The 21,665-nt window shown below is 34.7% G+C and overlaps 1 protein-coding gene across 1 annotated transcript; it reads left to right on the top strand.

The window, feature by feature from the left end:
• Positions 1-969: 969 nt before the first annotated feature.
• On the top strand, positions 970-19,003 carry slc39a6 (solute carrier family 39 member 6). The gene is given in 12 exon segments (XM_056479563.1): positions 970-1,032; positions 1,035-1,070; positions 3,830-4,522; positions 7,236-7,386; positions 7,472-7,582; positions 8,340-8,509; positions 9,875-10,042; positions 11,231-11,315; positions 11,668-11,997; positions 15,061-15,141; positions 15,231-15,421; positions 18,284-19,003. Coding segments are annotated over 12 exon segments (2,232 nt in total). The 3' UTR covers positions 18,437-19,003.
• The last annotated feature ends 2,662 nt before the right edge of the window (positions 19,004-21,665 follow it).

Below are 21,665 nucleotides of genomic sequence, written 5' to 3'. Positions count from 1 at the left end.
TTGGGTGAGTTGGCATTTCTGTGTAGGTTGTGGCTGGAGGGGCATCCACTGCACCACGTATGCTGGATAAGTTGGTGGATCATTCCGCTGTGGCGACCCCTGATTAATAAAGAGACTAAGCTGAAAAGAAAATGAATAAATGAATTTATTGTTTATTAGATTCTTTTATATTTCCTTTAGAATTAATATTTACTTTTTATACACTAGCCTATAGCGAGGAGCACTGCACTGGGTTTTATGAAGCAGTGATACCTTTATAGGATATAGCAATGAACACTACAATGTCGTCAACCTTTTCTAACCACAATATTATTAATCACAGACAGAATTTATTTTGCAAATTGAAATTTGATATGTGCTTTTTACAATACAGCGACATACAGTGTGTTATATATATAGCATAAATGTTGTCTAACAAATTGCCTCACAGAACCTCATTAGAATACTTTTTATTACTTTAAAATCTGTAGAGTTTTCTTTTTTGGTTTATTCAGAGTGTGTGCTCTCACCTATATGATTCTCACACGTCCACATGAAATACCCGCGTGAGTGTATCTTTGTGTTTGGGATTTGTTGCTGGGCGTGTGTGTGTTCAGGGATTATTAGGAAAAAACACTTGATTAACTCTCTGTCGACACCAAAAGAAGCCGCCAGAAACATATTTACCATGTTAAATGCTGTTTCAGTGGATGTTTGCGTAAAGGATGAAGCAGACAAATGCGCGGTCATGTGACTTCACCTCAACCAATGACATCAGCCTCCTACACTTCTCCAAAATCACCAAACTCGACCACGGAGCGACTGTCCGCATTTACTTCGTGAAAAGACGTCTATATAATCACACCTAAGCGGTAAGTCTGTCGTTTTTTTTTTTGTTATTGTTGATTTGTGTGCTCCATGATGTGACCACGCAGCGTGTGCGCTCCAAGGTGCGCTCCCACTGAAACAAAAGACACTGTTTCCGGTTTTATGATGACGTTTCTTTGCACACGGTCTGGTCGCCGTGCTCGTGGTGTGGAGTGCAGAATCGCCGTACTGAACGCGCTTACTTTCGAGCGTGTGGACTCCCGGTAAGCTGTGAATGATGTTGATATATGATCAGTCCGTTAGGCGTGAAAACGGGCTGTCAGAGCTGGAGAAATTCGGTGATTTGGAAAGATCCAGCTAGGCCGCAAGGCGCATGTTGTTCCTGTTGTTCTTTCACATCAATTCTGATGTATATGTTAAATGTACATTTAATAATATTAATTGGTCTCATACTGTAAGCGAAATGGACCATGTGGTACTGTAAGAAATGTCGTATTGTAGTGGAATCGCCGTAATCAGTGTTGTCTGTGTGTAGCAGTGTTTGTAAACAGGTGTCAGTGATGCGCGGTGGCGTGTTCATGCTGGATGTCAGAACCACCAGTGATGGAAAAATACATTAGGACAGACTTTACTTAATTAAAAGTTTTATGTCATAATTCCGATACGTTTTGTAAGTATACTGACTCAAAACATCCCCATTTCTTTAAATAAACAAGTAAGTAACAGTCTTGTCACCTAAATTATTTTTGTTGTGAGAGCAAGTAATCTTCTGCACAACAGAAACCGTCGATGGGTTTCTCGTTTATGGTGGATATTTGTGTTCGAATGCATTGAGAAACTTCTCACGAAAAAAATCCTTGAACCTAAACCTAATTGGTCTTGATCTCAATCATTTATTCATTTTCCTTCAGCTTTATTCATCAGGGGTTGCCACTGTGGAATGAACCACCAACTTATCCAGCATATGTTTTGCACAGCAGATGCCCTTCCAGCTGCAACACAGTACTGGGAAACATTCATACACTCTCACATTTACACTCGTACACTGGCTAATTCTTATTCAATTCACCTATAGCGCATGTTTTTGGACTGTGGGGGAAACCCACATGAACACGTGGGGGACATGCAATCTCCACTCAGAAATGCCAACCCGAACCACCTGGAACCCGAACCAGCGACCTTCTTGATGTGAGGCAACAGTGCTAACCACTGAGCCACCATGCTGCCCCACTCTTGATCTCTTTCTACGTAAATGTAAAGGGATAGTTCACCTTAAACTGACAATTCTGTCATTTAATCACTGGCCACAAACCAGTTTAAGCTCTTTTTGTCTGTGGAACAAAAATAAGATATATTAAAAATGGTGGAAACCAGTAACTATTGAGTTCCATGATTTTTTTTAAATGGATGTCAATGGTTACATGGTTCTTACATTCTTCTAAATATCTTCTTTGCTGTTAAACAAGAAAAAAGATACTCGTAAAGGTTTGAAACCATGTCGGGGTGAGTAGATAGTAAGTAATGGTAAGCTACGTAGTAAGTAATAAGTAGATAGTAAGTACACTACACTATACTATCTCTTTCAAATAAAAGTGGTTGTATAGACGAGGCTGTTATTTAGCATCTTGAATACATATATTTTTAGAACTTAATAAATGCTTTGTTGTCATTGTATGCAAGATACAACAAAAATTTGAAATTAAATGCAAGTGCAGGCTACATAGAAAAACAAAAAGACATGAGAAATGTGCAATTTAAATATTTAAGATAGAAAATAAATAAATAAATGACATGGGAAACCATTGCTTGTATGTAAAATAAAAGGTAACAGCTAGTAAAAATAACTATTACACTGCTGTGAGGTAAACGTCTGGCTCTGAGTAAAAGTACACAGTACACTGAAAGGATAAGGATATGATGAAATGTGTATTTAGGATTAATATGCAGTTGAAGTTGGAATTATAAGCCCCCCTTTGACTTTTTTTTTTCCCCCAAATGATGTTTAACAGAGCAAGGAAATTTTCACAGTATGTCTGATAATATTTTTTCTTCTGGAGAAAGTCTTATTTGGTTTATTTCGGCTAGAATAGAAGCAGTTTTTAATTTTTTATAAACATTTTAAGGTCAAAATTATCAGCCCCTTTAAGCTATATATTTTCTGAGAGTCTACAGAACAAACCATCATTATACAATAACTTGCCTAATTATCCTAACCTGCCTAGTTAATCTAATTAACCTAGTTAAGCCTTTAAATGTCACTTTAAGCTGCATGGAAGTGTCTTAGAAATATCTAGTCAAATATTATTTACTGTCATCATGGCAAAGATAAAATAAATCAGTTATTAGAAATGAGTTATTAAAACTATTGTGATTAGAAATGTGTTGGAAAAAAACATCTTCTCTCCGTTAAACAGAAATTAGGGAAAAAATAAACAGGGGGGCTAATAATTCTGACTCGAACTGTATATGTAGAAAATTTTAAGGCCACTTTTTTTCTTTTTTACTTTAAATGTATAAATTTGTATTTTTATTACTGATTAACATTTTTTTTGCCAAATTTATTTATTTGAGGTTCATTTAAATGTTAATAAAGAATTTAAAAAATATAAAAGTTTTTAGTGTATTCATTTTACTTGTATTATTAAATTTTACAATTGTTAAACTGCTACACTAAGGCAACCCAGAGATTCTGATTTTTCCCTGTATTTAATTTAATTTATTTGAATATTCATTTTTCTTTTTTGAAATTGAAAATTTGTTGCACAAGAATAAATCATGATTTGTTCCTTTATCCACAATTAATGGACAATTAAATCTATTAATAACCGTAGTTGGAAAATCTATGTGAAAACAGGGATCATATTGACAGTATTGTCATATATACAAAACACTTTTCAAAAATGCAAATGCTTTCGTTTCTAGAATGCTGTTGTGAAAACAAATATATTTTTTGGTTTAGCGTTATAATATTAACACTATGCCATTACAGCATTCTCATGATAACAATATTTGTCTGTTTTAGGATGCCAATATGTTTGGCTGGTGGCCACGCCTCTTCCCAGTGATGCCACTGGCATTGCTGTGGGTGTGTTTAGCAGGGGCAAATTCAGACTGCAAATCTGTGGCCATTGAGACTGACGGCCGCATAGCAGCACAGGCACAGCAGCGCCACCTACAGGCTCTGTTTGTGAAGTACGGCCAGAACGGCAGTATCTCGCTAGAAGGCCTCTACAACCTACTGAAAGGGGTGGGGCTTGACCGCATCCGGAAAGTGATGGTGCATCATCCTGGAAATGCCCATAATCACACGCACTCGCACGATCACTCACACACTCATGTGGACAAACTCACTGCACACACACATCCAGTCACCACCAAGAAGGGAGACTTGGATCATAACGTGGAGAAGAGTGACCCCGTCCCAAAAGCGCAGCCAGATCCTGCCTCTGGGAAGAAAACCCAGTCGGATGCGCATCACAACCTGTATATGAAGATGAATCAGGAATCCACAACACCTTTGACTACGCCATCCTATGTCACCAAATCACGCCGGACCAATCGCAGTGCCGATTATGATTTGACACAGGACCACGCCTCCTTCAGCCCCACTCAGCCCAATATGACACACTCAAACCACACCCACCATGATGAGGACACGCCCACACACCAGCATGATGAACATGATGAGCACGAACATGGCCATGCTAGTCAAGGGGTACACAAAGTTACAATATTTACTACTTAACTCTCTTTTACCCTTTGTCTCAATTTCAAGTTACTGATTTGTTCTAATTTACTGTCATTTTAATCCAGGATGTCCGCCAGGTCTTAAAGTGTTACAAGTTGATCATTTTAGAGAAGCTTAAAGCCCTTAAAAAGAATTATAAAGTCTTAAATGCTGTTACAAGGTATTACATTTTTTATTGTTTTGATTATACAATGTTTATGCTAAGGTTAGCCTGAATTTAATCTGGGAATATTGGGATGCTGTAAACAGATATATACAATATATATCGCATACGGATGAGCATGTGTCAATAGCGTTAATTTGTACAGTGCTCCCAGGACAAATGTCATTCAGACACACTAGTCAAGACAGTGTGTTAACTAAGAAAACAAAGCATAAAGGCAGAACATTTGATGGGTAAGATTTAGTTTTTTTACATTTCTGTATGTTATTAACTTTTGTGCTAAATAAGTAATGTTATTGATGATAATACAGTCACTTACTGCTTTTACCATAAGGCAAAGTAGCACCAACTCGCATTAAATACCAAGCTTATTCTAGATTTGTTGAATAAAATCAGCAAACAATGTAAATGAAATGTGACAACGAGATGCTGCGGTGCTAAAAACTTGTATTATTGTCGGCTAAGTGAACGAGGCATTCATAACAGATTTATTCACAAACGAATCTCTCCTTCCGAAAGCAGGAGAGAGAGGGGGGGGGGGGGTGTTTCAGGACACGATTTGGATCAAATTTAACAGGGAGGGAGGATAATACATTTCCATGCACACAAACTCTTAGTTGGCAATGCCCGTGTGGACACCTATCCATCGATGTAGAAACGTGATGTAAAATTATAATTTTTGTAATTAAAAAAATTTTTTTGCATACTGACCACCAGGAAACTCACGATCATAGATATATGTATATGTGTACATCTCTGGCTCTGGACGGCCACAGTCCTCCACTGCACCTTGGTCCCACATTCATTTCAAAGGAGCGCTACCCTGTACTAACATGGTGGCTCTATTGACGCATTCCTTCCAATAGAAAACAACAGGGTAGACGAGATAGGATATGGTATATTTATTTAGCCTGTAGTCTTTAGATTTTTTACACAATGTTCAATTACTTAAAATTTCTTTCATTATTTTATTTATAGTTTATATATAAAATGAGTGCTAGCTTGTTTAGCTGTGATCATTATACAAAGATCATATTTCATATTCGGTTTATAAAGATTCGTTAATAATGTATTTTATAAACAGATTGTTTATAAGGACTAAGCTATTAGTATATAATACATGAGGCTAATTCATACATTAAGGCATTAAAGTCAGGTAGGACAACAAATCACATCTATGTAGTGAATTAGTGTTGAGTGGTATCGATGCATGGTATCGGCCTTTCATGTCCGATAAGAGTACGAGTATTGACCCGATACTGGTATCGGTATCAATGCATCCCTTCTCTGGAGGCCCCAAAACGGTGCATAAAAAACATTTATGCATAATTGAGTAGGATAAACTTTTTATTCATGAGAAAAGAAGTGTATAAACTACGATAGTGGCACTTTTACCGAACAAATTCGGAAGTCATGTGATTTTTGTTAACAAACCAGCAGGCTGAGCATTGTAAAACATCTGAAATGTTGTTTGGGTAATTCTAAAATGGCTAACCATTTTAGTATTAGTGTTATTTTTATTATTAATTACCTCCAGAATTGGATAGCGTCTGTGCTCCGCGTCTTTAAACGCCACCATGTATTCATGGTGTATTTATTAAATAAAGAAAAGATTCACGCAGCTTCTCCTACCGCAGTAAATTCCATTTTTACTTTTGATACTTGCTGCCAGTTAATCAGGACTTGACGATTTTGTTCTCTTTGACTCATTGAATGTTAACACTGCTTTATTTGCACATCTTTTATGCGGTAATCCAATTTTGCGCATAAATTTAATTTGCATCTTTGGATGGAAACATAGCTACTTTTATTTTTGCTGTTCTATAGGCGCCCCCTGCTGGATAAGCATTTTTATTAGGGCTATGAATAAAGTTTTAGATTATGATTAGTTTCTTACAATCAGTACTTAGTAAATGTATTGTAAGTTTAATTATCAACAATTTTACCATTTAAAAATTAAAAAGTGGCGATGATATTTTAAAATGTATGGAAAGAATCTTAAAATGTATTGGATTTCACTCTCCAATTCCTGTATATACCCTGTATTTTAAAACATCTTTTAACATTTTCTAAATATACATGAATCTTTTGACAGATGCTTTTATCCAAAGTAACTTAATACTATTAGAAAGTGATTATAAACAAAAATCTAATAGAAAATGGATTATAAAGTTGTTTATGTTTTACATTTGTTACTGATGTTGTCTGAACTTCTCATATTCTCTTAGATTGTGTTGGTTTTAATTCTGTGATAAATTCCTTTTATTTGTAAAATATTTTTTAGCAGCGATAAACTATACAGTTTAAAAATACAGTTTTTGAGTTTTTAGCAAAAATAAATGGTAAAAACCTTATATAATATAACTGTAGTATACATTTTCTCAAATGAAGCCATAGACGCTGACATGGCGTTAAACACAAACAAACATTCTCTAAACTTTTCCACAGCCCCTTTATCACTACCTTTAAAATCCCTGACATCCCTCACTCACATTATTCCTGCGGTTTCTCTTTCAGTGTCAAAATGCCTCCACGATCCTTCAGACGCACGGCATGAGAAAGGAAATGAGTCTCTCAGTCAAGGACTTCAGTTTCCTGTGCCCCGCTCTTCTCATGCAGATTGATTCCAAGTCTTGTATCGTGCATGAAGACGAGGACGAGCATTCAGGTGAGCTTTTGTGCCTGTGATTAACATGCAGTTTTAATAGTCAATTTGCAGAACCTGCATAACAGCTCCCTTTTTCCTACCCCAGATCATTCCCATCATCACAAACACCACCACCATCATCACGATCACCAACACCTGCAGCATCCACATAACCACACCAATGGAAGAGGCCAGAGGGAAACTCCGGTTTACATCGGTAAGTATTGTGCTTTAGATATAACGATTAATTTTCATATTCAATTTATATTCTAATAGAAGCGTTATGCAAATTAGATGTTAATTATTATGAAATGCCAGCCAGAAATTGTTTGATATAGAAATGCTAATAATTAATGTTCAATTTAAAGGTTTAGTTTATACATAATTAAAATTTACTCACTATTTTATCTACCTCAAGTGGTTCCAAGCCTTTATGTGTTTCGTTATTCTGCTGAACACAAAATAAGATATTTTGAAGAAAGATGAAAACACTTTGACTTCTATAGTAGAAAAATCCAACACTGTGTAAGTCAATGGTTACAGGTTTTCAGCTTTCAACAGAATAAAGAAACTCTGAGATTTGAAACAAGTAAATGATCACAATTTTTTTGGGTGAACTCTACCTTTAAAGTCATTAATCAATAATAATTTTGAATTTTAATTTAAGATATCTATTGAAGTCAAAATTATTACAAAACAACAGTATAATATACATATTCATAATTATAACTATTATTATTATTATTATTATTACAACATTATAATATACACACATTTATTTTGATATTTTCTAAATGTTACATTTTACATTTGTTATTAAAGAATACCTTTAAAATAAGCGTCAGATAATGTAAAGGAAATCTAAATGTAAGAAATAAGGGAAGTTCTCATGAAAAATCCAATATGGACAATATAGATAATGCAGAGATAATTGGGTGTGCTTGAATTATTAAGTCTGTGTGTTTGTGTTACAGCATGGATTGGAGGGTTTCTCTCCATCACTCTGATCAGTTTGCTGGCGTTGGTTGGTGTGGTTTTGATCCCGCTCATGAACCGAGTTTGCTTTAACTTCCTGCTGAGCTTCCTGGTGGCCCTTGCAGTGGGCACTCTGAGCGGAGACGCTCTCCTCCACCTCATACCACATGTAAGACACACAAACTTACATTAGTAAACTTAAAGCCTTCAGAAATCATTCTCTAAAACCTAAATGGTAGTGTATGAACAAGGGGTGCACAATATTTAATATCTGCGATCTCATAATCATGACAGAGTTGCATGTTAATCATGTCAGTCCCTCCTGGATTTTCTGGACATTTTATTTTTATTTCTACAACCTAAAATGACTGGCTTAGTGATGGCTTTTCTAAAAATGTATGGAATCATTTGCTTCAATTCTTAAGTTTTGCAGTAAAAAGACAGTCTCAAGAACTATTTGCAAAATCCTGGAGGGACTGTTTAACGTGTGATGAAGCCTATTTGAACAATGATTCAACTTATGAAAACAAAACAAACAAAAACTTTTGCCGTTTATATTAATAAGACATGAAGTAAAATTTTCCACACAAGCAAGAATTCAGTTTTTGCCGATTATTAACAACTATAGTTGATTTTATATCGAGTTATATTTTTATTTTTTAACCAACATGTATTATGTATGTATACATGTAATGTATTATGGCCAGATTACATTTATATTGCTCACATTCATGTGCTCTGTAAAAGAATGTCAGCCTAAATTTTTTAAAGTTGAATCAACTACTTTTCTAGATATCTCAACTTACACGAGTTAAACTAAGTACAACTTTGTATAACTGAGTAAAATGAAAAGCTACAAAAACATTTGTTTTGTTATCTTGTCATTTTTTACAGTGTACTTAAAGTACGTAATTTCATATATAGCCAGTGACTTTCTTTATTTACCAAATAAATTCGCTGTTTTGAGTCTATTGTTTGATTGAACAATTCAGTGAATCACTCAATTCAGTGAATCACTCAATTCAGTGAATCACTACTGGCGCTTTTGTTATTGTCATTTTTATTTATCCATGAGAGGCCTAAACCAGACAAGGAGCTAGCACTCTACAAAATATCATTATCAAAAAAATCCCAGAAAATCTTAAATAGTTCAGGTCGATATTGCATGCTTGTGTGCACAATTGAATATGGCAACAGAAACCAAAGTGTTAAACATACTTTTGGAATGCCCCATTTTTAATATGATCAGGCAATTTTTGTCTGGAGAAACTTTAAAGGAAATATTTTTAAATGTGAATCCTTCAAAAATTGTAAAATTCATCATCAAAAGTAAGCCTTTTAGATTTTCATCTTATTATTTATTGTTGTTGATGTCTTTTTATTATTTATTCTCATTATTATAAAAGAAAAGTGATTTTTATAAAATTTTGTACAAATAATTTGATCTTGTTTTGCCGTGAAATAGTCAGAGAAGCTGATATGGCAATAAATAAAAAATGAGATTTGTAATTGCCTTTTGATTGGTCTGTGGCAGTCTCAGGGTCATCACCATCACGGCCACTCAGAGCAGCACGCTGAGGAGGAGGAGGATTCCCTTCGCCCCGTGTGGACCGGACTTACAGCTCTCAGTGGAGTTTACATCATGTTCCTCATCGAACACTTCCTGACCCTCGGCAAAATGTACAAAGACAAAAACCAGAAGGTCAGCGAAACATGCAAACACACAATATAAAACAAAGAGCTCATCTTCTCTACAAGTCAGATTTCACAATATCCACTTGCAGTATGGTGTCAAGGTGATTTCCAAATGATAATGGCCATCAGCATGCAAAAAACTAATATTTTATTTAAAATTTTTCATCTATTTGACATAATATCGTGTAACCCGTCTATCGATATAACCCTATCTGGCATGCTTCATGACGTATCAACTCAAAGACAAGTATAGTAATAAAAATAAATCTGTCGCATATGTGAAATTGACCAAGAGGAGCAGAGAAAATCTTCTTCATACAGATTTCAGGTATTAAAACAAAAGAGAGATGATGCTACCGGTGCTACAAGGAGAAATCTTATGTAAATGAGGAATTGTTTTGTTTGTTTCCGACAAAACAGCCTGTACAAAGATCATTGTGTTTATTACCTGAAAACACATTATTGGCAGGAGTTTTTGCCCAATCATCAAACATATAAATAATCAATGAAGCTGAACTAAACTTGAAATGTACTAAACTGAACTGAGGCCGTTTTTAATTTACTAGAGCTACACCAGCATGCTACACTACTCTCCTGCCTACCTGAGTTGCTCCAATGTTCCACAATTTGAAATATTACGGCTTTTGCTCTCTTTTCTTTCTATTTTAAGCTGCTTTCACACAATCTACATTGTAACAGCATTATAGGAATAGGAATTAATTGAATGATAAAAAGTGGTGCTATTTTTACCATGTAAATTACATACATACAGCCTGTTATATGCCAAAACTTTGCATAGTTACTGTGGACTACTTACCATAAGCATAACTTTAGCATATAAGGTATATTACATACATTAAGCAGGATTAATGGAAAATATCAGGCAAACGGTAGACTGTTGTAACCAATAGTAATGATAGTAACTCCCAATTATGCAGGGAAACTGCTAATGAGCTCTATAATGGGGCATGCTCAGTGGTTATATGACATCACAAAGATGATTTCAGGCACGGCCAAACAATCTTGAACACAATAATAGTGGAAAACGCTTTATTAGCTTAACTCCACAGTTAAGTACTATGCAGTTTACAGTTTTCGTAATGTGTTTAGCAGTACATTAATAACGTTTATATTGTTTAGAAACTATTTTCTGAATTGCTTTTACGCACTTTAAAATATTATTTGATGTTTGCAGGTGCAGAAGAGAGTCGATCTGACCACAGAAGTTTTGGAGTCTGAGAAACTGCCGTCATTAGAAGAAAATGACGTCAAAATTGAAGGTAACTCACACAAGATACATTTTTACAGTCAACTCTATATAAAAAACACAAAAAAACATTGTGCATTTATGAAGTGAGCTTCACACAGGTGAGTGGGTTTGACAAACCATCTGTAAAAACACCCTCTTTACTCTAGTACTAAATTCTATGAGCACAAACAGTTCCTATGTATGATTAACACTTGTTGTGTGTATTGCCTCTTCTTGGTGAATTGCTGAATGCCTCCCCAATTGTAAGTCGCTTTGGACAAAACGCCTGCTAAATGTAAAAGTGGTAACTTCACTTCGTTGTGCCTATGTCCATGCACTCAGAATGAAAGTCTTACTTGATTTGGCTGTTTCTGTGACATCAGCTGCTGAAACGAATGGTGGGCATGCCCTGGCAGAGGAGGAGGAGGTGATGTTGGGGGCGGAGCTCTACAATGACGTGGACTGCGAGAACAAATGCCACTCCCACTTCCATGACACGGTCGGCCAATCAGATGAGCAGCATCATCATCACCACGACTACCACCACATACTTCATCATCACCACTCCCAGAACCACCACCCGCACACACACACGCACAGGCACACACACTCCTACTCGCAGCAGCATTTTGAGCAGGCCGGTGTGGCCACTCTCGCCTGGATGGTCATCATGGGAGACGGACTGCACAACTTCAGCGATGGACTTGCCATAGGTATATTTTACACACACACACACACACAAACACACACACACACACACACACACACATGCATGTTCTTTTATCCTGTGGGGTAGGGCTGCACAATATATCATTTCAGCATCGATATCGTAACGTGATCATTCGCAATAGTCACATCGCGAGTATACACAGTGTTGAGTCTGAATTATAATTCATCATTTTGTAAGTGTTTCTTGAGGCCTGTGACTGTGTGAGCGTTTTAAAAGCATTCAGAGAAATTGTATGGAATTGTTTATAAAAATGAAGAGTATGCAGGATTATTTTACATTTGATTATTCAATACTGTATACCTGAAAACAGTTTGAATACTTAAAAAAAAAACTCTGTTTATATAATTGGTATCTTTTTCTTTGTTGAATTTATCTATGCTTGTAGATTGTTTCTTATATTTTAAGACTTATATTTTACTAGGCTTGGGCGGTATCCAAATTTTGATACCGTCAAACCTCCTCCCTATTTTACCTCAGTATATGGTATTACTGCCCATAATAAAAAAATTATGACGTAAGGCTCAGACAGCGTCACCAAACTGTTGGCTTGTACCTAAACCATTCAGAAACTGAATACCGTGTATGCGACCTTAGGTTCGCGGTCACCTGTTTGTCTTGTTCATATTAGAGATCTGCGCGGGACGCTCTCTCTCATATATATATATATATATATATATATATATATATATATATATATATATATATATACACACACACACACACACACATTTGTTTTTGTGAAAAGTGGGTACATTACATAGGTTTTCATTCATTTTATGCAGCACAAACCGTATATTGTATTGCCCTCACCCCACCCTACTCCTAAACCCAACCATCACAGGAGACAGTGTGCATCTTTACACTCTGATTAAACTCATCCTGTGGGATTTATAAGCGTTTTGAGAAATGAGGACGTCACCAATGTCCTCATATTTCACCTCGTTTTTGTAATACCTGTATCATACCTATGTCATTATACAGATTTGTGTCCTGATATGTCACAAAAACACATACACATAGACAGCACCAAGCCAGCGACGCACAGCATCACGCTCTCTCTCTCATTTACACACATAGACAACAGTGCTGTGTATGTGTGTGAATGAGAGAGAGAAAGCGTGATGCTGTGCACAGCACCAAACAAGCTACACACAGCATCACGCTCTCTCTTATTCTCACACACACATAAACAGCATCCACGCGGATGCGTGCATGCTCGCTCACTCGGGAGCAATATTGTTAGACCTCCCGTTCCTGTTCAAATTACACCAGAGTTACCGACCACTCCCACGCTTTATTCGGAAATTTATTCCCGCACCGCAAGAAATCTGGTCGGGTCCCACAGCTCCTGCGTTACAGCAGTGGGAATGCAGACCTCTAGTTCGTATTCATCATGTCTCCCTTCTCGTTTGGTCGAAACCTGAAATACTGCCAAACTGCAGAGGTTGTGTTCATTTTTGAGACCAGGTCACTTGGTGCGCGACTCGCCATCGTACCTCACCTTTCTCTCTCTCCTCCACACTGTCCCGTGATGACAATCACGCATATGCATTTTTAGGCATTAAATAAATAATATTTAATACTTGTCTCCTATTTAAATGCATTGTTTTTTATGACGGTATAACGGTATTGAAACTGACACCGTTGCCCGTGGTTTACCATATTACTGCCCAAGTCTCCTTCAGAATCATCCGAATCAACCTAAAATGATAAATTCTTTTCAAATAGTTATTCAACACGTCTGGTGAAATTGCATTCCTATTGAAATATATATTGCACAATAAAAAAAATATTGCAATGTTAGATTTTTCCAATATCATGCAGCCCTACTGTGGGGACTCATAGACGTAAAGATACACTGTAATAAAATGCTGGGTTCCACACAAATCAATTAAATTACAAAAAGTTCAATAAAGTTGACAATTAATAATAATGATAATTATGAAAAAAAAACTCAATTGTGTTATTTCTACTCCATTTGAATAAGTAGTTTGAACAAGTAGATAAATATGTTTTAGAGTGTAGACATATAATGATTAAGACTGTCTCCCTACCCTAAACCAAACACTCACTGGAAACAATCTGCATTTTCAAAATACTTCATTCTGTATTGTTTATAAGCATGATTACACATGGGAACCTTAATTAAGGTTCACACTGTGACAAATCCCCATGAGTCTGTACATTAAGGTTTGTCACCACAAAGTAGTGTACACACACACACACACACACACACACACACACACACACACACACACACACACACTTAAAAAAGATCAAATCGAATCTTGCAAACACAAGTGTGAAAAGGTTTGAATTTTTTTACAGTCTACACACATATATAGTTCCTAAACCAAAACAATACCTGTTCTTATATTAGGGCTTAATATAAGCGGTGGTTATATTACCACTTTGATTTACTTTTTTTGATGCTTTCAAATGTAATATATACATGCATTTATATATAAAACTAAAATTTCTGGAAACAAAAAGACATTTCTCAGTTTCTGCAATTATAATTTCTAGTATGTAAAATGTAAATGTTTTATTCTGTGAACAACATTTCTTTAAAATTAAAATGTTGTCATTTAGAACATTTTTGTTTTGCAAATTATGCCATGTTTTCATGTTTATATTTAGACAACACAATAACAATATTTGAACACAGAAGAGTGAAGAAATCAATATTTGTAGGAATAATCCTGATTTTCATTCACAAAACAATGAAGACATTTCTTATATTAACGAATGTCTTTTGTGGGAGAAGAATGCCCTAAATGAAAATCATTTTTATTTGAAATTTAAAAGAACTTTAATGAGACTATTATAGAAGAAAACAAATATAATTGACATTTTTAATGTTTTTTTCTCCATAGCTATATACACACATGCATACACTTTACATGAATTGAATAATTATATCTTTAAGCCTCATGTATATTGTCAAATTGATGTGTGCTTTTTAAAATTAAATAGTTCATTACAAAAAACATTTCTATGCATCTGATGAGCATTTACTACATTGTGTTTTTTATACATATTTTAGGAGCGGCTTTCACAGAAGGTTTGTCCAGTGGTCTTAGTACCTCAGTCGCTGTGTTCTGCCATGAGCTTCCTCATGAACTCGGTAAGAAACCATCTCTTCACATGACAGAAATCAGGTTCATCTCATTTGTATGCAATATCACCTGCCTTTTCTTCTCCTCTGTAATGAAGGTGATTTTGCAGTCCTGCTGAAGGCCGGTATGTCAGTTCGACAGGCCATGCTGTATAATCTGCTGTCGGCACTGATGGGATATCTGGGGATGATCACCGGGATTCTCATCGGACATTATGCTGAAAATATTGCCACATGGATCTTTGCTCTCACGGCTGGGTTATTCATGTACGTCGCGCTCGTGGATATGGTGAGTAGCACAGTAATAGACATGCTGTGATTTAAGGATATATAAAAAAGACCGCTAACTAGAAGCTTTAGTTAAAGGGTTACTATACCTAAAATACTGAAAAAAAATTATGTTTCATTGTCAATCTGAATATTTGTGTAAATACAACATATTAATCTGATCTGAACTTACAAAATTATAGAAAATAAGTGATTGGAATAAATCATATAAACATCTTTTATATCTATATCTTTTAACCTTTAATCCAATCCTGCAATGCGACTATTACGGATACACATGTTGCGATATCGATGCTCAAACAATATATTGTTCAGCCCTAGTGTGAAGTAGTTGTAGTTGAAAAGGCTATGTTAAATTTCAGACCCTAAAAATAGAAACCATGGCAATTCAATTCACTAAAGTGCAGGTATTTGTTTAATTTAATGCATAATTTTCCTCGTTCGTGCTATTTTAATAAGCTTTTTATTTCAAATACTTTTGACATGGATTTTGTTCCATACATTTCTATAATCAATTTCTATTCGAAGAATCCAGCAAATCAATATATTACAAGGGATTATAAAGGAACATGACATTAATAATCAATTTTGGGGAAAGTTACTTTTGAAAGTAATGCATTACTCTCCTAAAAAGTTAGTAGTTGCGTTACTTGGTTACTTTTTATGGTAAGTATGCATACTGTTACTTTAGCGTTAATTTTTTCTGACCTGCCTGAGGCTTGATCTCTTTCAGAACTTTCATGTTTTTTCTCCCTTCTTTTTTTTTTTAAATAGAGGAGCTCTGCAATTAACAACACACTCTATAACATACGGCTTAATTTACCTAAAAAAACCACAGAATAATAATAATGTAGGATAATGTTATCTTCTGAGAACTTCCTGATCCAGAGCTGTGCATGCTGCATATACAGATTAATGAACGTTTAAAGCAATCTGTTTGCTTCTTTTGTACTTTGAAAATGGTTTGTACTTCACTAATAAGACAATTACAATTGCTTTTCTTCCATGTGTTCAAAATAATGAATGCATACTCATCTTAATTTTACTTTTACTGCGCATTGATGGATTTGCTCTTCAGTGTTTGGACTTTCAGCAGTGAAAATTAAACCACATTGAACTGAACTAAACTGAACTTCAGGTCTGAAAACCTGACTGATACTGTTTCAGTTTACTAGAATGTCTATGTTAAGCTACTTTGACATTGTAAAAGCGCTATAGATGAATTGAATTTAGATGAATTTAATTAAATAAAATTTTTTTTTTAGCAAATTATTAAAAACTAAAGTAAATCAAGTTAGATGTTTTAAAAAGTAACTTGAATATTATTACTTAATTTTGAAAAGTAATGCGTTACTTTACTCGTTACTTAGAAAAGTAATATTATTACGTAACTTGTAATGCACTACCCCCCACACAGCTAATAATTACAATTTAAAAAATGTTGAAATTGAAAACTACTGTATTTTAAATTATTAATTTCACACTATCATTTTCATCTTCAACACATCTAGCGTATCTAAATTCTCTACATTTCTAAGGTAAAACAGTTAAATCAATGTGAATAAGAAATGCTTATACTTCCTTACTCCCAGGGCCATATAGAAGTTGATAATTAGCCACACCATATTGGAGTTTGGTGGGTTGTTCACCCAACCTGGAGGACCAGGACATACACATAGACTACGGACAGTGCTTAATTTATAAATGAATAATTCCTGGAACAAAAGCAGGAAATAAAAGTTACCATGACGACGTCCACCACACAATTTCAGTTTTCCCAGAACATGAAGTCATTAAATGGTGATAGTGTCTTTAAATATTTTGTGCCACATACTGTTATAGGTCAGTCATGGATAGGGCCAGACAGAATCTGCGGATATTTTTTGCTATTTCTGCATTTTTTGGTAACAATCTGCGGCTTTATGCGGAATGATTTTTTTTACTAAAGTCTTAATGTATGAAATAAACAGTAATACCTTTTTAACTTGTATTTAATGTTCACTATGCAAATCCAATTAGATCCACTTTATTTGGTAAACAAAGCAAGTCTCTCATATAATACATATACTAAAAGACAGAAAATATTACTTTACAAACTGTATTGTAAATAAATCATTTAAATATTTTCATATTAGTCAATAATATTACTCAAATTAATTTAAAAACTAAAAAAAATATGAATTTACACATTTACACAAGTAAATAAACAGAATCAATGATGGGCTAAAAAGCTGCAGGATTCTACCCGCGCAGATTGCGTGTGGGCCTATTCATGGATAATAAAAACATGTAGCTACAAACATAAATCGTATGAACAATCACTATTCAGTTCACTTCACTATTATGTGCCAAGTGGAAAAAAAAATTATGTAATGACTCAAGAAGAGCCCACAGTTACCTCTTCTGACATGTTTTCTGGCTGACTTAAGATCGCTTTGCTTCTATCTCCCGCTAGCCTGATCCATTCGTGCAGTTCATCTTCTCAAGATCTCTTTTGATCAGGCTCATTCTCAGATTTACTCGTGGTTTTAAAAACTGAAAATATGCTTGGCTGCCTCTTTGCCATCATACAAATATTATTTAGGTAGGCCACTATGCCATCGTTTCTTTTCGCTGCTCATTGCGCACAAAACAGTCACCAACCAATGAGAATGAATGTAAACATAAGAAAGCCGATTGGCTGAAAATATTGCTGAGGGCCAATTTAAACGTGACTTTTGCTTTAACTTGCGCATGTTGACTACAGTCATGTGTGCGACACTAACCACTGAGCCCCCGTGCCACCCTATAACATTGTGGCTATTCGTGTTTATCCAGCTGAATCCAAGATCTCTAAAATGATCTGTTTGTGTGTGTTTTGCAGGTACCTGAGATGCTGCACAATGACGCGAGCGAAGCAGGTTTCAGTCACTACGGCTTCTTCCTCCTACAGAATGCTGGGATACTCCTGGGCTTCGGCATCATGCTCGTCATCGCTGTCTTTGAGGACAGGATTCAACTGGACTTAGGTTACTGACCAAACATTTTTCCTTCACACATAAAGACATTAACAGAAAACATCCCTTATCATTGCTCACCCAAAATCATCACACTTACCTGAAATCTGTCTGTTGAAACGTCTCAAATCTGGTTTAGTCTGTAAAAAAAAAAGATAGAAAAAGTTTACAGCTTCTTAATATGCACGAATAATTGTCGTCTTATTTGTGGCTTATAGGAGAGAGCAATATTTATTGTGTTGACTGTTATGATGCCAGTATAAAAGAGGAAGGAGAACGTGGAGATGATTTTTATTTGTTTATTGTTACGCAGTGTTGTACAGTAGCTGAAGAGACGTACATTCATTCGTTTTGCACATGCTGTTCCTCCAACATTCCAGTAAAATATTGAAGAATTGAGTGTCCAGTGGTGCATTTGCCTGATTTCAGTGTCCAAGCTGGATTTACATTTGATAATGAACATATCAGCAGAGTATATGATGGAGTATAGTTTACTATAGATGACATTTTAAGACGTTCATTTTGAGATTTGTGACCCAGAACCACAAAGCGGGTCAAATAAATCAAATAAATATTCTTTTTATTGATGTTGGGTTTGTTAGGATAGGACTGATATCTGGCTGAGATACGACTATATTTGAATATTAAATATCTGTATTATGATTTTTGTTATTTAAATCAGCTTTAAAAATGTTCAAATGAAGTTTTTAGCAATGCAAATTACTATTTAGAATTACATTTTGATATATTTAAAGTTGTAAATTTACTAAATATCTTCATGGAACATGGTCTGACACATGCATTGTATTTTTAGCTATTGGAAAGCTATATATACATGCAACATAAGGTTTTGTGGGTCACATTTGTTGATGATTATATTTAAAGCCATTATGAATATCCATAAATGAATAGGCGTTTGTAAATGTTAGCTTCAAATGAGCCTTACATGAGAGTAAAAGTAAAAAAAAAACAAGCATGCATTTTAAATATATAATGTTGACTTGTTGTAAAAGCTAATATGAAACAATAATACATTGTACATCCCACATTTAATGTGCTATAGCAGGGGTCACCAATCTCGGTCCTGGAGGGCCGGTGTCCCTGCGGGGTTTAGCTCCAACTTGCCTCAACACACCTGCCTGGATGTTTCAAGTATACCTAGTAAGTCCTTGATTAGCTTGTTCAGGTGCGTTTGATTAGGGTTGGAGCTAAAATCTGCAGGACACCGGCCCTCCAGGAACAAGTTTGGTGACCCCTGTGCTATAGCAAGATCATTTAAGAAAAGACATTACCGTTCAACTTCTTTGTATTTAAAACAATGCTTTTAGTTAGTTTCTGTTGTACAATTGTGTTAATACCATGTGTTATATTATTTTGGAATGAAAATATTGTACATCCAAAAATTATTTAATATGTGGTATTAACACAATACCATTAAAAAGAAAAGGATACTTTCGGTGGGTTCATGGCAGGGAGATGCCCACGCTAGGGCCTGAGGGCTAAAGTTGGCCCTTTGTATCCTTTGATTTAAACCACCAGAGGAAAAATGATTGGGAACTGAAATTAAATGTTTCAATTAGATGTAAATGAATCTGTAAATGAATCAGATTTTTTTTTTAAATGTACATACAGTACTATCACTTGAATAGGGGACAAAGCAGAAGACATCCGTGTATAAATCAAGGCAAAGGCAGATTCAACATGTCTAGTGTGTTTGGCACTCGGTTTTATAAATGGATTTTTTAATGGTGTTATTTAATAAGTTCGTTAAACTAATATAGATTTTCAAAAAATTAGAATGCATTAGTAAATACGGTTTAAGTATTTTTTTCTATTTATGTACAGTGCTCAGTATAAATGAGTACATTTATTATATTTTGTGAATATAGGTCATATATTTTGGTGCATTTGAACAAAACAGATTTATTAAACAGATATATTTTATTAAAATAATATTTTATTCACCAAACATCTTTAGAAATAGAAAGATTATACATTTAAATTCATGTGAAATATTGAAAAAAAAAATACAAGCTTCAAAATTTCAACAATCTTTTTTTGTTTTTGTTTCTCTTGATTTTTTGCTATTTTTTTAAAATCGTATTTCAATTTCAACAAAGAAATTTGAGCTACTAATTTTTGGACCGCTACCATATTTTATGTTGTTGGATTAGCTCCAGATTTGCCTTTAGTACTGATTAATCTAATGTGTATATATACAAATATAATATTTTAACGCATCCTATAGAAAATATGAATTTAAATGAAAGATTTGTGAGGGGTGTACTTATATATGCTGAGCACTGTATAAATATTATGAAATGAATTAGGAAATTACCCATAGCAACTTTAATGTAATACAGTTTGCTCTATGTAATTTCAGCCAAGAGCTGCCAATTAAGCTTGGATTTTGGCCCTTCATAAAAAACATTTGGGCACACCTGGTTTGTGTTTTTTTTAAGAAGCTTAAGACCAAGTTTAAAAAAAAAAAGAGGAAGGGAACACAATACATTCTTTAAATGTTAAGGAATGAGCAGACAATGAACTGTGTTTGCCAACCAATCTATGTGTTTATTTATTTATTTATTTTATTTTATTTATTTATTTATTTTTACAAAAAGTTAAGTAATTTTGGTCCTAACACTAGTTATTCATTAGAGAATCCTTGAAAATGCATTGTGGTTTTTTTAATAAAATAAATAGAAAACAATTGTTTCCAACACTGATACTAAGGAATGTTTCTTGATGAGCAAAGCAGAAGGATTTTAAATAATCAGTAAACTATATTTCACAGTATTATTTGAAATTAATGCCACAAAAAAAGAATTTTCTTTAAATCCTAATGACCCCAATCTTTTGAATAATATCATTTATTTTATATATAGTAATATTATCATTAATTTTTAAAAAGCAAAGACAAAAAGAGGTAATTTTTAGTTTGGATAAATGCTGCAGTGTATAAAATCCACTTGCCTTTAAAAGGGACCTATTAGTCAAAATGACAATTGTAAGGGTTTTAAACACTTGTGTGGTAACATTGTGTGGCCAGAATCCCAGAATGGTATAAGTTAATTAATTCTATTTTTTATAATCACACTTGATAAAAACGGTCTACAGAAACACTGTGATTGACATTCTCCCTTTGTACGTGTCATCAGAGGGGGAAAGCCCCGCCCATTAGTGACAATCTCTCCCTCATTAGCATAAACAGCCCTGAGTCCGAAGAAGCCATCTGCCATTAGTGCCGTA

The sequence above is a fragment of the Danio aesculapii genome, chromosome 2, assembly GCF_903798145.1.
Source record: "Danio aesculapii chromosome 2, fDanAes4.1, whole genome shotgun sequence".
In the NCBI taxonomy this organism is placed as follows: domain Eukaryota; kingdom Metazoa; phylum Chordata; class Actinopteri; order Cypriniformes; family Danionidae; genus Danio; species Danio aesculapii.
This window is presented reverse-complemented; position numbering and strand designations above follow the sequence as displayed.